Below are 16,096 nucleotides of genomic sequence, written 5' to 3'. Positions count from 1 at the left end.
GCGTGACGTCTTGTGTGGGTAATGTAACAAGTAACAAAGACCTTTTTGTTAGTTTTTTTTATTGCTCATGAGTGTGGGTGTCTGTATGTAGATTATGTGTGCTGCTGATGTAGTTAGGATGAAAGATTCATTAATCAGTGTCACAATAATGTCTGCTATTTTAGAGGGGTGTAAACATGTTTAAATCGCACCACATTCCTTTTATTAAGGCCTCAGTTACCAAGGAGTGTTCAAAACAGCATTTTGTTGTGTGATAACCTTGATAAAACCATACATAATATTTTAATTCATCTAATTTTAAAGATCTTCTATAGGCATTAGGCATGCAGGTGCAACAGAGCGTGTGTGTGTTTCCACGTGTCATGTGCAAGGCAGCCCGTTCATTTTAGTAGGCTGCTCTACATGTGGAAAAGACACAAAAGCCGTCCCTGACCTTTTTGCAATCTATTTGCATCATGCGATTTGGTGCGCATGTTAGCAGATGCGTGGGGGTGCCATTTAGAATTAATGACACTTATGCACATCTGCTAAAGGCCAACCGATTCTATGCTTATCAGAAAAGCATGCAATTTTGCGCGTTTCTGACACACAGAGTGTGAACGCAGCCTTAGACTTCATGTCAAGGCAATTTTTGCTTGATTAGACAACCCTTGCTTGATTGATTTTTTTTCCCCTGCAAATAAGATAATTTTCAATCTTGTCTGAATATTATCTTAGTCACGAGGGTCTGGAAATGCTCTACAGCAGGGTAATTGAATTAAAATTCACAGTGGTCCAATCCGTAAAATTTTCTTCCAGCCGAGGTCCAAATGAATCACCTGTTCGTGCGATGACTCAGATCATTCACATCACAGCCCCCTCCTCTGAAATCACTATCTCGTGTTTACATCAGTTTTCTCAGTCCCTCTTTACATCACAGTTTTCTCTTGACAGTGGTGTCCTCTGCCCCAACACATCACCCCCCCCCCCTCCACAGTAGTGTCCCCTGCCCCCCTCTACACCAACCCCTCCAAGTAGTGTCCTCTGACCCACTTACCCACATCCCCCTATAGCAATGTCATCTGCCCCCACTTTACTTCTCCCCTCTCAGCTTTTACATTGCATCCCCCCTAAGCTTTACCCCCACTCATTTTGCAGCTCCACCTCAGCTCTGCCTCCATTCACATTGCAGCCCCCCTAAGCCCTGCCCCCCATTTACATTGCAGCCTCTTCAGCTCTGCTTCCTCCATTCACATTGCAGCCCCCTCAGCTCTGCTCCTCCCAATCACATTAAAGCCCTTCTAAGCTCTGCTCCCTCATTTACATTGCAGCCCCCCTCAGCTCTGCTTCCCTCTTTCACATTGCAGCCCCCCATTTCTGCTCCTCCCATTCACAAAGCAGCCCCACTTAGTTTTGCCCCCATAGCTCTGCCCCCCAATCACATTACAGACCCCCACAGCGCTGTCCCCCCATTCACAGTGCAGCCCCCACTCCTCTTTGCCTCCCCCTAGCTCTGCCCCCCCATTCACATTAGAAACCCCCACTAATTCTGTTGCCCCATTCACATTGCAGCCCCTCTGCTCCTCCCATTTACAGTGCAGCCCCCCTCAGTTTTGCCCTCCATAGCTGTGCCTCCCATTCACATTACAGACCCCCACTAATTATGTCCTCCTATTCACATTGTAGCCCTTTCAGCTCTGCCCCTTCACTCTCCTACCTTACTTGGGCACACAGAGCTGACAGCAGGAGGCAGGACAGCTCTAGACAGTGGGAGACACAACAGCTTTGGATGGAGGGCTGGAGCTGTTGAAGTTAACATTTCAAGTGTCCCAGCAGGTGATTGGTTGCTAGGACCACCCTTCCTCCTAACAACCAATCATCTGCTGGGACACTTGAAAAGTTAAATCTGGCAGCTCCCGCCCTCCATCCAAAGCTGCTTTGTCTACCTCTCTATGTCTAGCATTGTCCCGTGGCTGCCTCCCGCTCTCCAATCTGCTGTGATGGCAGCGGCAGCAGCCTTTGAGTTGAAGAACTGGCTCCTAAATGGCGGAACCGCATGGGTCCAGATGGGACAGTGAATTGGTCCTCACCCAGCCCACAGTCTGCCACTTAGTGATGCCTGCTCAATAGACTTTAATCAGTGGAAGCAGGCAACAATCATCTCATATAGCCAGCCAAAATCCATAACCGAGCTCCAACCTAAAACCTTTTTGGAAGGGATAGAACCCTACATCAGCACTGAAAATACATGGAGAAGAAAGTCCTTTAGTGGGAACACACAGACATTTAACCGAACAGAGGTACCAACCCTTCCTGATACTACGAAAAAAAAAGGCTTTACTTGCTTCTTATGCCTTTCAGTGTGGGACTGGGAAAAAACAACAACTGAAAAGAGGTTTAATGCTTTCCCACTCTATCCAAAAATAACTTTAAATGCTTTGGCTGGAGTTGTACTTTAACAGGCATAAAATGGCCAGCAATTAAGTGTGAGAGTAATAAAAATTGGTGTAAATATCTTTATGGGATTCAATCAGTTTTAGGCACTAATATACTTTATCACCTAAATATAATTTAAGATCTCAGCAAGCTTCATCTGGGATCTGACCAGCACAATAAATATACTCCATCTGAAATTGGTATTGAAGTAAAACTCACACGGGAAACATTTGGGATTGTATGGCCTTTACGCCTCACAGATTGTCCACGTGGCGAATGTTATTTTCAGCTAAATTACTTTATGTCAAAGGATTTTATTTTTATTTATTTTTCTCTTTGTTTAGGTCAGTATTTTGCTTGTGTGGCTCAAGAAATCTGTACTGAAAAAAATGAGTATAGGCATTTCTTTGAATTCAGTAAAATTAATATTACTGTTACTGTCTAGCCTTTAATAAACTTTGATCAATCAGGGCTAAGTTCTACATAATTTTTTTTGTAATTCTTTACAGTGACTGTGAATAAATGATTCACAGGTTAAACAACCAGAGTAATCATACAGGCCCATAAACAAACAACGATATACATGACATAGAATAACATTGAAATGAATGACAGTGCTGGGGAGGCCCTAAACATTAACCTTTAAGTGGTTGTAAACCTCAGACATGAAATATGAACAAAGCATATCCCTTTATTGCGTGTACCGGTCACAATCCAGAGCACTAAGTGTAAGTTCAGTCTGCTGCTTCCTTCCTCTGCTATCAGCATGACTGACTTCTGACAAGTTTTCCTGACACCAAGAGAAAAAAACTGACAGGGGAGGGAGCTCCAGATGATTGACAGCCTCAGCTCTGTTCCTGTGTGCTGTGTACACTGGTTCATCCCTTCCCTCCAATCAGCTCTCAGAGCTCTCATCACTGAGCACTGCAGAGTGTAACTTCAGCTCTTCACCCCATCTTCTGAAATCTCAAAAGCTTTATCAATTCTGCACTTTAAACTGGTATAGAGAAGAGAAGACTGCAGATAAACAGGTACAACGTATGTTTTATGTGGGAGGATTTGTTTAATCCCCGTGTATCACCTGAGGCCAGTCGCTTCACTGGGTATATGGAAGGGTTTGCAACCACTTTAGGTCTAATGAACATTTACAGAACAGGGCCGTAGTCGTGTGCTATCAGGTAATTCTGACAAATACATGGGGCATTGGGACAAGAAGTCGCCAGCGGGGGAGGAGAGCAAAATGCCCTGCAGAAATGTTATATTTTCATTGATATGGAAAAGAAGATGAGTAAGATGAAGGATAGAAAAAAGTAGAATAGCGAGGAAGAGAAAAGGTTGAAAGTGGGAGGTAACAGACTATTCCAGGGCACAGTTTCTTCATTTAGGTAGAGTAGGATGCAAGGAGGTCCTGTTATTTCTCAGGGAAAATAAATTGGGCCCAATAAGACCACATTTAATAAAAGTGAGCTTTGAGTTTTTTTATGGAGGCAGCGAGGTCTTGGTAATGGTGTTCACTATGCTAATCTGTTGACATAGTGTGGGCAGAGAAAGAGATTTCCACTGTGCTGGAATACATGCCCTTGCCACGTTGAGCAAATTCTACATTATTTAATTGTAGCAACCTCCTAGATAGATGCTAGGATTAGATAGGTTTAGTGTGGTTCATTGTTTGTAGAGCTGTGTGTTTTTTGATAGGTAAATTTAGTTGCCTCACTGTAGTCAGTGAGGCTGTAATTGTTTGGTAAGGTAAATTTAGTTTTACTCACTGTAATCAGTGCAGCTGCATTCTGTTAGTCAGGTCTGCTCAGTGTGCTCAGCTGCTGCTAGTCTGGTAGCTCCCTCTGCATCCGGAGAGCTTGAGAAGTTTCTGGATGGTAGGTGTGAAGCTATGCAGATGGCAACATGAATATTGATACAGCCCTGGCCAATCCCAGAGAGGCAGGCTTTGAAGGCTTGCTGGGAAACTGTATATATTTTGTAAGCACACTGAGCTTGGGGTCTTTTCCTGGAGAGGAATGGTCCAGCCTGGAGGGTCTTGTTGCCCTCCAGGGCTTTGTTGCCACATGTCTACTGTTGCGAGGCCTCGGGTGGGCAAGACCTTGGTGCTAGAAGAGAGGCTGCTTACTGAAAATCTAGTCTGATATAAGGTGTCGCTTGGAAGTTGTAATGTGGCAGCCAGCTGCCTTTAGGTCTTGTGAGTACAGACACTTCTGAGAGATCTTAGGAACATTTGTGTTGTTGCCACCCCTCTGGTACTAGAGAGAGTCAGCAGTGGATGAGCTTTGTCCATCTAATCTTCCGCTTAAGGGGACTCTGCTCTTGTAGCTTTAAGAAATGAGTTTGAAGGTATTACTACCACTGCTACTTCAAAGCTAAAGTTCACTGTTTTTTGCTTGCATGGATTTTATTACAGCTTTTTCAGACAGAATATTTTGTCTTCAAAGTAAATACACTATATTACCAAAAGTACTGGGATGCCTGCCTTTACAAACACATGAACTTTAATGGCATCCCAGTCTTAGTCCGTAGGGTTCAATATTGTGTTGGCCCACCCTTTGCAGCTATAACAGCTTCAGCTTTTCTGGGTAGGCTGTCCATAAGGTTTAGAAGTGTGTCTATGGGAATGTTTGGCCATTCTTTAAGAAGTGCACTTGTGAGGTCAGGCACGGATGTTGGATGAGAAGGCCTGGCTCGCAGTCTCAGCTCTAATTTATCCCATATGTGTTCTATTGCGTTGAGGTCAGGACTGTTTGTACACTGGTGCGCAGTCATGTTGGAACAGGAAGGGGCCATCCCCAAATTGTTCCTACAAAGTTGGGAGCATGAAATTGTCCAAAATGTATACTGACGCCTTAAGAGTTCCCTTCACTGGAACTAAGGGGCCAAGCCCAACCCCTGAAAAACAACCCCACACCATAACCCCCCCTCTACTAAATGATTTGGACCAGTGCACAAAGCAAGTCCATAAAGATATGGATGAGCGAGTTTGGGGTGGGGGAATTTGACTCGCCTGCACTCTCCTGACCTCAACCCGATAGAACACCTTTGGGGTGAATTAGAGTGAGGACTGAGAGCCGGGACTTCTCATCCACACCAGTTTCTGACCTCACAAATGTGCTTCTGGAAGAATGGTCAAACATTCCCATAGACACACTCCTAAACCTTGTGGACAGCCTTCCCAGAAGAGTTGAAGCTGTTTTCGCTGCAAAGGGTGGGCCAACTCAGTATTGAACCCTGGCTAAGAGTGAGATGCCATTAATGTTCATTAAAGTTCATGTGCGTGTAAAGGCAGTCGTCCCGATATTTTTGGTAATATAGTGTAGTTCTTGTTTCTGGAGTATCCCGCTCAATTCCCCCTGCACTATCCAAGTTCTCCAAAAATAAAAACAACACCCCTAGACTGGTCATTGGAGAAATGTGTGGATGATCCTGTTTTCCTGGCTAGGGGGCAAAGCTAGTGGTGAAGACCTGGACAGTATTCCTGCGGCTCCTATGGGAGTAGCGCTTCATAATGAAGAACTGGAAAAAAACATTTGGTAACTGAACGGTCAAGGATACCAAGTGCCGTGTGCAACCCACAGGTTAACCCATTCCTAACACTTACATTCCTTTTTATTGTTTTGATTTTTATTTTTATAATTTAAAGACTTCTATTCGTATTTTAAATTGAAAAGATATTATGCAAAAATAATAGTGTGTATATAGACATATATAGATATGATGGGTTGGTGATTCTGTAACTATCGCTCTGTAATTTATTACAATTTTTATAAACAAAAGAAATAAGGAAAATGAATTGCGTAATGCTGCAGATACTTGGGTTTATTATTACATGGGTATTATTATTACATGGCATTGAGAGCACAAAACTTTGCATGCACTAACTACGAAGTGATAAAAACAGGTGTGCCACACCCTCTCTGCGCTGTATGTGTATGTACTGTATATATGTGTCTATATCACACTCAAGTCTTTTATTTCTCCAAATTTCAGTTCACTTTTGCTGCTACAAAGAGAAGTTTATCAGCTTGTATTGTCGACTGTCTGCTATAGTAGAGCTGGACTCCTTAATTTCCCAGCAGGCCTTGCGTGAAGCAATTACCGATGATGAGGTTGCAGCTGCTAAGCAGAGGCATCAGCAAGTCTTGGACTACATACAGGTAAAAAAAACTTTGGCTAATTACATCATACTGCAAAAATAATGATACTGTAATGAAGTATATACCGTGCATTAGGGCTGCTCTGGCATGGTGTCCCAGCGCACACAAAAGGCCATACTTTCAGCACAACTTGCTGGTGTGAAAGAGCCCAAATTACATAGTTAGTGAGGTTGAAAAAAGACATGAGTCCATCCAGTTCAACCTATGATGTGGCCAGTTCAACCTATGATGTGAAATTGTTTCCTACTAGCAAGGTTCCATTGTAAGTTTTTGCTTTCAAGATATAAAAAAGTCATCAATCATCATGATTGAGTTCACATGTACTGTATATGTCAGAAAATATCACAACATAGACCATAAACACCTTCTGAAGAGACCATGTCACCAACTTAAACAATGATTCAGATACTGTAAAACACAGAAAATGTTTCTTTATCGTCCATTGATGGACACCGCAATATAGTAAGTCTTGGACATTTTGGCTATACTGATGCTTCTAGGAGGTTTGGACACTGGCAGAATAGGAAAAAAGTTAAGGCAGACCCTATATAGCCACGCCTACATCCACCCTGCATCCGTTTTTTTACAAGTGTAATAAGAGTTTAGACACTTTTTCCTCAGCTCTGCTGGGAAATACTCTTTCCATTCTATCAAACTTGGTACTCTGCTGATGTTTTTTCTCCTTAATCTGTCTAATATGCTACTTGAACGGGTCTACATACAGCTGGAAAGAAGATTGGTGGGGTAACCTGGAATGTGACCTTTGGGCACCGATCTCTGCATTGTGGCACTTTCCATAACTTAGTGCACTGTGTTTTTAGTTTTAGAGCATTCTCCAGGTCCACAGCTACTAGAGTAACCATGTATTTCTGTCTGAGCTGGTCTCTGATTGTGGTAAACATATCCCGATATGTGACCTTTAGGCAATGGACTCTGATTTATGGCATTTCTCAGTCCTTCGTGTACTGTGTTAGTAATCCTCAGAGCGATTTCCAATTAAAGAGCCATGGAACAGCCTTTTTGGTTTGACCCAGTCTCTCAGAACTCAGTAAAACAACAACAAAGAGAGAAACAAAACGAGGCTTGGACCGCATAGCGTTCCGGACGCTCCGATTCACTGCCTGTTTACGACTTATCATTTGTTAATACTTTTTACCCTGTATACCTAATAAAAGCTGTATCTACAGTATTACACTATGTGCCTCTCTATCTTTTGACCACTTATCCCACACCATTACGGATACTTGGAGTGGATACCCCCAGACCCCATCAGACCCCCATAGTATTTAGCCGGGATCCTTTACCCTTGGACCACCAGGGAACTTTCCAGAAGTCCCGACTATTATTGATTTATTATTGATCTGTCACCATTTTATTCCGTTGTTGTCATTGGGACACATCACTTTGGAGTCTCAAGCACTTGCCACTTTATAGCTATTTTCGGACTACTATACTGCCCCCTTTTTTCTTTACTTATAGTCACATATAATTTATATGTTATTTACCAGTTTTTATCCATTCACTTTTTTCTTGGATTATTGGCACTTACAGTGGGTATTCAGACCCCCTTAAATTTTTCACTCTTTGTTATATTGCAGCCATTTGCTAAAATCATTTAAGTTCATTCTTCTTCCTCATGAATGTACACATAGCACCCCATACTGACAGAAAAACACAGAATTGTTGACATTGTTGCAGATTTATTAAAAAAGAAAAACTGAAATATCACATGGTCCTAAGTATTCAGACCCTTTGCTCAGTATTTAGTAGAAGCCCCCTTTTGATCTAATACAGCCAGGAGTCTTTTTGGGAAAGATGCAACAAGTCTTTCACACCTGGATTTGGGGATCCACTGCCATTCCTCCTTGCAGATCCTCTCCAGTTCTGTCAGGTTGGATGGTAAACGTTGGTGGACAGCCATTTTTAGGTCTCTCCAGAGATGCTCGATAGGGTTTAAGTCAGGGCTCTGGCTGGGCCATTCAAGAACAGTCACGGAGTTGTTGTGAAGCCACTCCTTCGTTATTTTGAGTGCTTAGGGTCATTGTCTTGTTGGAAGGTAAACCTTCGGCCCAGTCTGAGGTCCAGAGCACTCAGGAGAAGGTTTTTGTCCAGGATATCCCTGTACTTGGCCGCATTCATCTTTCCCTCGATTGCAACCAGTCGTCCTGTCCCTGCAGCTGAAAAACACCCCCACAGCATGATGCTGCCACCACCATGCTTCACTGTTGGGACTGTATTGGACAGGTGATGAGCAGTGCCTGGTTTTCTCCACACATACCGCTTAGAATTAAGGCCAAAAAGTTCTATTTTGGTCTCATCAGACCAGAGAATCTTATTTCTCACCATCTTGGAGTCTTTCAGGTGTTTTTTAGCAAACTCCATGCGGGCTTTCATGTGTCTTACACTGAGGAGAGGCTTCTGTCGGGCCACTCTGCCATAAAGCCCCGACTGGTGGAGGGCTGCAGTGATGGTTGACTTTCTACAACTTTCTCCCATCTCCTGACTGCATCTCTGGAGCTCAGCCACAGTGATCTTTGGGTTCTTCTTTACCTCTCTCACCAAGGCTCTTCTCCCCCGATAGCTCAGTTTGGCCGGACGGCCAGCTCTAGGAAGGGTTCTGGTCGTCCCAAACGTCTTCCATTTGAGGATTATGGAGGCCACTGTGCTCTTAGGAACCTTAAGTGCAGCAGAAATCTTTTTGTAACCTTGGCCAGATCTGTGCCTTGCCACAATTCTGTCTCTGAGATCTTCAGGCAGTTCCTTTGACCTCATGATTCTCATTTGCTCTGACATGCATTGTGATTTGGAAGGTCTTATATAGACAGGTGTGTGGCTTTCCTAATCAAGTCCAATCAGTATAATCAAACACAGCTGGACTCAAATGAAGGTGTAGAACCATCTCAAGGATGATCAGAAGAAATGGAAAGCACCTGAGTTAAATATATGAGTGTCACAGCAAAGGGTCAGAATACTTAGGACCATGTGATATTTCAGTTTTTCTTTTTTAATAAATCTGCAACAATGTCAACAATTCTGTGTTTTTCTGTCAGTATGGGGTGCTGTGTGTACATTCATGAGGAAGAAGAATGAACTTAAATGATTTTAGCAAATGGCTGCAATATAACAAAAAGTGAAAAATTTAAGGGGGTCTGAATACTTTCCGTACCCACTGTATATGCTTATTTTGAGGAAGATTGTAATTATTTATTTGTAGTTCCATGCACTTACTAGCATATGTCACTTTAAATTGAGGATGTTGCACGTGTCACTTTATGTATAGTTGCACTTATATCTATTTGCGTTTATTTATTGGTGTTATTATCACATTTTTTGAGTGTATACATACTATTATACTTGTATCCGTCAGGACACATACATCTATTATATTGCTATCTTATACCATTACTCGGTTCTATTTCTTACGATCATCCCAGCACACGTCACCTTTGAGGGACGTATATGCACATGTCACTTTGACTTACGGTTTACCATACATATTTTTTTTTTTTATATACAATATTTTATATATCATATTTATTACTGTCATTGATACTATTTATTCACTTGGCACTCTATCACTCCTAAGTCAGCACACAGACAGCGCCACCCCCTACACTTTATCTCAATACATTATATAGTCTTCTGACTATATTATAGGGAGGCTGCAGTCTATATTGCCAAATATATCCATAACTCCATAAGCGCGGAGCTTACCCCCTCTTAAACAAAGAGAGAACGCACCAATCTAGCGCGTTGAATGATAAAAGCAAGTATTCTACTCACAAACACATGACACAAGTGTACATGTCATAAAAAGCAAATGGGATCGCCTCCAGGTCCACAGAAATTAACCGATGACATGGGAAGACCAGAGAGCGTCCATAATGGTTTACGCATTTTGAGTGAGGACCTTCTTCATCAGAGCCTCTTCCAGCTGCTGTAGAGTATGTTTAAAAGCCATTGATACAAGCATCATTTTAAAAATGGTTCTTGAAATCAAGAAGTTAATCTTACAAGTCCCATTTGGAATTTATTGACTTCTGGATACAATGGTTATTATTCCTTTTACCTTTTCCCTTTGGGTGTATCCATTTTCCTACTTTTAAGTCTGGTTCTGTGGAGCAGTAGGGTATTTCTATGTGGGTCAGTCTTTTTGTTCTGGCTTCCGCTGCACTTCATTTGAGTGTGCAAAACCTTAATCTCTGGAAATATTAAGTACTCTACCTCTAAATGACGGATATCCGCCTCCTTACATCTTTACACTAGACAGCTTTAGCTGTGTCAGTGTCCTTGGTATATCCATCCAGGACTAATAGTATTGCTTACAGGATCCTGCATCTGATTTCCCCCCAAATCAACCTTTTTGCTGCTGCTGCCGCTGCTGCTGCTGCCGCCAGAAGAATTATAGTGGCAGCAGCATGAAATGTAGGCTTTTTAGGCTTTCTTGTAGAAGTAAATAATATCCACCTGATCACATCTATAGCCTGCTTTTGGTGACTTCACTCCCTACAACCCCCGCCCTTCTTCTCTTCCATGTTTCCCACGCTCGTCTGTCCCTCCCTGGTGCACAGGACCATCACTGACAGGTGTCAAAGCAGAAAGTGGTGGTAGATAAGTGAACATTTATGCATTTATCTGCTTTGTGAAGAATGAACCTGGAAGTGATCACCTCTAATCACTTCCGGGTTTAGAGCTGTCATTCTCCAGTCTTCCCAGCTAGAGGGGTAATATTAGAAATCGAACGCCTAATGTTCCCTTTGGGAGAACCTGTCACCTGTGTTGATATCACATAGGGGTTTATCAGCCCCTTGTGATAGCAATATAGTTGGGCAAATTAAAAAAAAACACCAAAACCATTTTTAGAGCCCCCAGGCTTCATGTACATATACATAAAAGCACATGTGTTGGAGCGTACACACTAACAGACACATCAATTGCTCTGCACATCGCTATCGTCATGCCATGCTAAAGCAACTTTTGAGCAATATTTCTAGGGCCATCCTTCACTTTTAACTCTAAATTGATGAGCTGTTAACATTTTTAAAGCATCATTTATGGGTGCTCAATCTTTTAGTCTGACATGTTTAGTATATATTTACTCAATGCAACCTCATCTTTTATATTATACCAAAAATGAGTATTATAATTTGTTTGCGTGCACTAAAATTTAATCTGAGTGAAAATATGGGCTTGATAAATAATTGCACTAATATCTTTTGACATTAATTGCAACTGCCGCCGTTTTATGCAACCTTCTCTTGTGCCTCGCATGGAAGTATCTAACTTGTTAGTTCAGTACTTCCTTGAAAGGTCGGTTGACTCAGCACTCCATTACCTAGCTACATAGTTCCCCTATGTAGGAAAGTAGGAAGATCCTTATGGGACCTATGTACAGGAAGAAAGATTATCATCTTTCTTTTAGGAGACTAAATGAAAAATTGAAACAATGATTATTCACATTTATGATCAGACAGGTTGCATTGTGGATATCACAGCTCTGAATCACCTACCTATAGGTTTAAGTAAGTAGGTCGTGTTCTGGCCCTTCTCAATCTGAAGATCTGTGTATGTATTACATTACAATATATCTTCATGGAAACATTCCTTTTATATAGGTGTGTGTGTGAATCTCTCCACCCCTTTCTTAAATGGGATTTAGTATTCTACCTTTCTTTGTTTAACATTGAAGGTTTCCTCACCTATCTCCCTTAGATCGCTGCAGAGAGGTTTGTTATATTTCAGTAAAGTCTGGGGATATTGATGTTCTACTTCAGCCTCCATCTGTACACTGGTTGGTTTTTCATTGGGACATGCTTTGCCCCTGGCGTTAAGCATTTTTTACTAAACATTTGTTTGTTCACCAACTTAGCTGGTGGTCAGACTTTCTTCTCCACTTTTGGTAATCTTTGTTTCACCTGTTTTCCTTGTGGTGGATGATTGGTTGTCTTGCACATTATGGTAGAGGTCCATTATTCTTTCAGGTAGCAGTTTCCCCCCTAGTGGTATCACCTGTCCTACTCTGGAAGACCAGGCTGATACGTTTTTTGTCTTAGGAATTCCATGTTTATTCCTCCTTTTTTCATCTAGCCTTTTTCAGGCATTGTTTCCTTCAAATATTTGTATAGTAGGATTCCACATCTATTGGATCTCTCAGTTGCTGTTGCCCACCCCCTCAGTGGGATTGCTTTTGGATGTCCCCAATGTCCATGAATTGTATCATAATTATACAGCACAGGACACAGCAGTTAACTTGCTAGTGTCCTTAGGTGATGGACCCCCTTCTCCTGTTGGAAAAGAAAATCTGGCTGCTTATCACCCGATGGCTCGCTAGTAGTTTCCTGAATGGTTATCCTTGATGTACATCTTTGGAATCAAACCTCTAACAACTGTAATCTTTGCTTTGGTCAATGAATCCTGTATTAGGTTCTCACATTGGTACACAGTGCGGAGAGTGAGTTAGCCGCAGAGTGCTATACAGGTCCAGGGCCATGGAACATTCCTATGGCACCCAGACCATGAAGACACCTTCGGGGGTAGTCCCACAGAGACCGGCAAAGCCTGGACCTTGAACAGGACCAGCGACATGTACACGGTAAGACAGGGTTTACTGTATAGTAAACACTATACTATAGCCTTTTGCATTGGTGATGGACCCCTAGGCACACAATCGGTCTGGAGGGCACAGGTTATGGCGTAATCTACACTTTTGAGTCTTAACTCCAATTGTTATTGTCTCGTTAACTCTGCCTATTTAAAAACGAGTAGTCTTTCTTCCACCTCACTAGTGGAAGTCCTCTGTCTAGTGGCATAGTGCTCCTGACTCTCACTTCTGGTTACCATTTCTGCTGATCGTTTGCTGTCTCACCTGTTGCCTGGTACTCCAGAGACACAGCAACAGGAACTTAGTTATCGCCTGATCTACCAGATACACTGAACCCCCTCAGTCCACATCCACCTTATGAGTACCCCTCAGGGGCAACAATGGCAGATTACATGTGCTCAGGAATATGAGCACAAGGTAGAAATAGTGGGAATTCCCTTATTCCGGAGCAAGGTCTTACATTGACAACGCTCTAGCCTCCTGATTCGGGCTGCCTCATAGACATGCAATGTGCGACCTGTCTTACTAAACCAGAATTTTCAGCCACTAAGTCTGATCTCATCCAGAGGCTATCACCACTTCTAGAATTGTCAGGTACTAACATCCATAAATGTTTTTCTACCTCTCCACCCCCTGATTATCTTCAAACTCTACAACCTGATCTGCCTAGTGCACTTCCAGTTGTGAAAGGCAAGGAGAATGCTGAGAAGGGGAACACTATAGAGTGTCACTTGAGGGACCACTCTAATGCCCCGTACACACGTTCCGATTATGGTACGATAATCGTACGACTAAAGTTTCACAATTGTTGTATGTTACTAAAATCGAAAGCAACTCTGCCTAAAAACCATCCGACTTTCTTCGTACGATTCACTGACCAAGTGAATTTTTCATAGCTACGTAACGGAAGTGATGTATACACGTCTGACCACTGCGGAATATCTTACTGTTCCCGATCATGCGTGGTATTTGTCGATCGACTTTTAGCGTACGAATACTGTACTGACGAAATGATTATCGTTCGAGAAGATGTCGTACGACAGAAGTTTTCAGGTTTGTCCCTTCGGATTTTGTTGGACCAACTGTCGTGATCGGCTGTCGAAAGCTGTGTACTAACGATCCGATTATCGTGAGATTAGGTCGAAAGCGAGGTTTGTCGTACGATAATCTGAACGTGTGTACGGGGCATTAGTCTGTTGGGGCTGCTGACATCACATCCAAGATGGCAGCACCCAGCAGCAGATTAGGGACTTTTGTCTACACAAGGGAGGCTTTTGCTGGCAAATATTTAAAAAATACATGAAATGCACATATAATCTTATGAAAATATTTTTTCGTTGAAATTAATGTACTGGTGACAAATTCTCTAAGATCCAATTACAGCATCATTCAATAAAGAGTTCCCAATTATTATATGCTGATTTTTATATGTGGTACACATAATAATTGGCATTGTGCTGGCCTGAATAAATTCTGATCTGTTCTGCACTAAACATAAAGATCTGTTGGGGGTTTAGTCATGTATAATGTGCTAAAGAAACATTTCTTGTTGTCCATAGCAACCATTTAGAATCCTTGTTTTATGGACTGTAGAGTGACAGTTGTAAATGAACTGTTTGCTATGAGCAGCAATAAAGGATCATGTTAGTAGACTTTTAATATATAAGCTGTTTATTGAATGAGGCTGTAGGTGTTTTTGCAACCTTTGTTTGCACTCAGGTCAGTTTGTATGGTGTTGTAACGTCACTCATGGTCACAGGACAGATTACTCAGAGACCACCAGTGACTCCATTACGCCCAACTTCTCCTGTCACCACCCCAGTGGTGGGCGGCCAGTACTTCCCTCACTCCAAGCTATTCATGCGGTTTTGAGTGATTCTGACGGCATGTGAGTGTAGAAATGGGATTATGGTAGCCCTTGCCAGGCATGATATACAGGAGTCCTTTCATCAGGCTTGTCTTGCAGAATATATTTACAGCTTCTAAATAGATGGAGTGCGCTAATATACAGCTGTGCCCACACCTACAGTCACTCTTTCAACGGCACTGCCCGAAGGGCTCCTATTTCACTGGTGACATGCCATCGTCTGGCACTACAGCAGCACACAGTTACTTTCCATGTGACACTTGCCAAACTGAACTGTTTGCCATAAAATAGTGCCATCACCATGTCTTTACAGATGCAAACAATAAATCCCACTTCTTAACTATATACCTAATTTATTTACAGGTATGTTAGCCTATTTACTTATAAAGGTAATCACTAAATTCTGCTGTGTGGGCCTGATCCTTTAAGCCCTGATATGTCATAACTCATACCAAAAGTGGCTGATCACATGTGATAATATTGCTTCATTTATCAAAATGTTTCATGCATTTTTTTCTCCTGTGATTTTATTGTCTGAAGTTTGCTGATAAACTGCTAATGATGAAAAAAATGCAGATGCCGAGGATAGGTCCAAGGATATACGCAGCAACAGTAATTTGGGGATCTCAATTGCATTATCTCATCCCCTCCCTCTTTCTATACCTCCCTATTGGTCAATAATATCTTCTATCACAATAAAGGACCAGAAAATTATGGAGGTGAATGCGATGGTAAAAAGTTTAAATTGTTACTGAACTTAGGAGCCTGCATTCACTATATCTAGTCTCCCAAAATACACAGAACATGGAAATGCAATTATTTTAGTACATATAAAGGCGCTAAATGCCTTTTCTCATCAGTAGTATATAGCAGTCTTGTGACTTCTATCAATGTCTGGTTGAAGCTTGTAGGAAGAGTTTTTATTCTATTCTGACATGCCTATGAGGCTGAAGGACCCCTGACCCTCTGTCTGTACAGTGTTGATTGGTCCTGTGCTGATCACATGCACCCTCTAATAATAAAATAACGTCTCTAGCAATACACACTAAAGTG

The 16,096-nt window shown here is 42.1% G+C and overlaps 1 protein-coding gene across 1 annotated transcript in view; it reads left to right on the top strand.

The window, feature by feature from the left end:
• The window catches only part of ANKFN1 (ankyrin repeat and fibronectin type III domain containing 1), a 556,552-nt gene that overhangs the window by 473,497 nt on the left and 66,959 nt on the right, over positions 1 to 16,096 (top strand). The window contains exon 15 of the mRNA XM_082271748.1: positions 6,409 to 6,575. Within this exon, the coding sequence (XP_082127874.1) occupies positions 6,409 to 6,575 (167 nt within the window). The remainder of the gene's footprint in view (positions 1 to 6,408; positions 6,576 to 16,096) is intronic.

The sequence above is a fragment of the Pelophylax lessonae genome (genome assembly GCF_965119305.1).
Source record: "Pelophylax lessonae genome assembly, chromosome: 11".
In the NCBI taxonomy this organism is placed as follows: Eukaryota; Metazoa; Chordata; class Amphibia; order Anura; family Ranidae; genus Pelophylax; species Pelophylax lessonae.
Note: the sequence above shows the minus strand (reverse complement) of the source record. Positions and strands in the feature narration are given on the sequence as shown.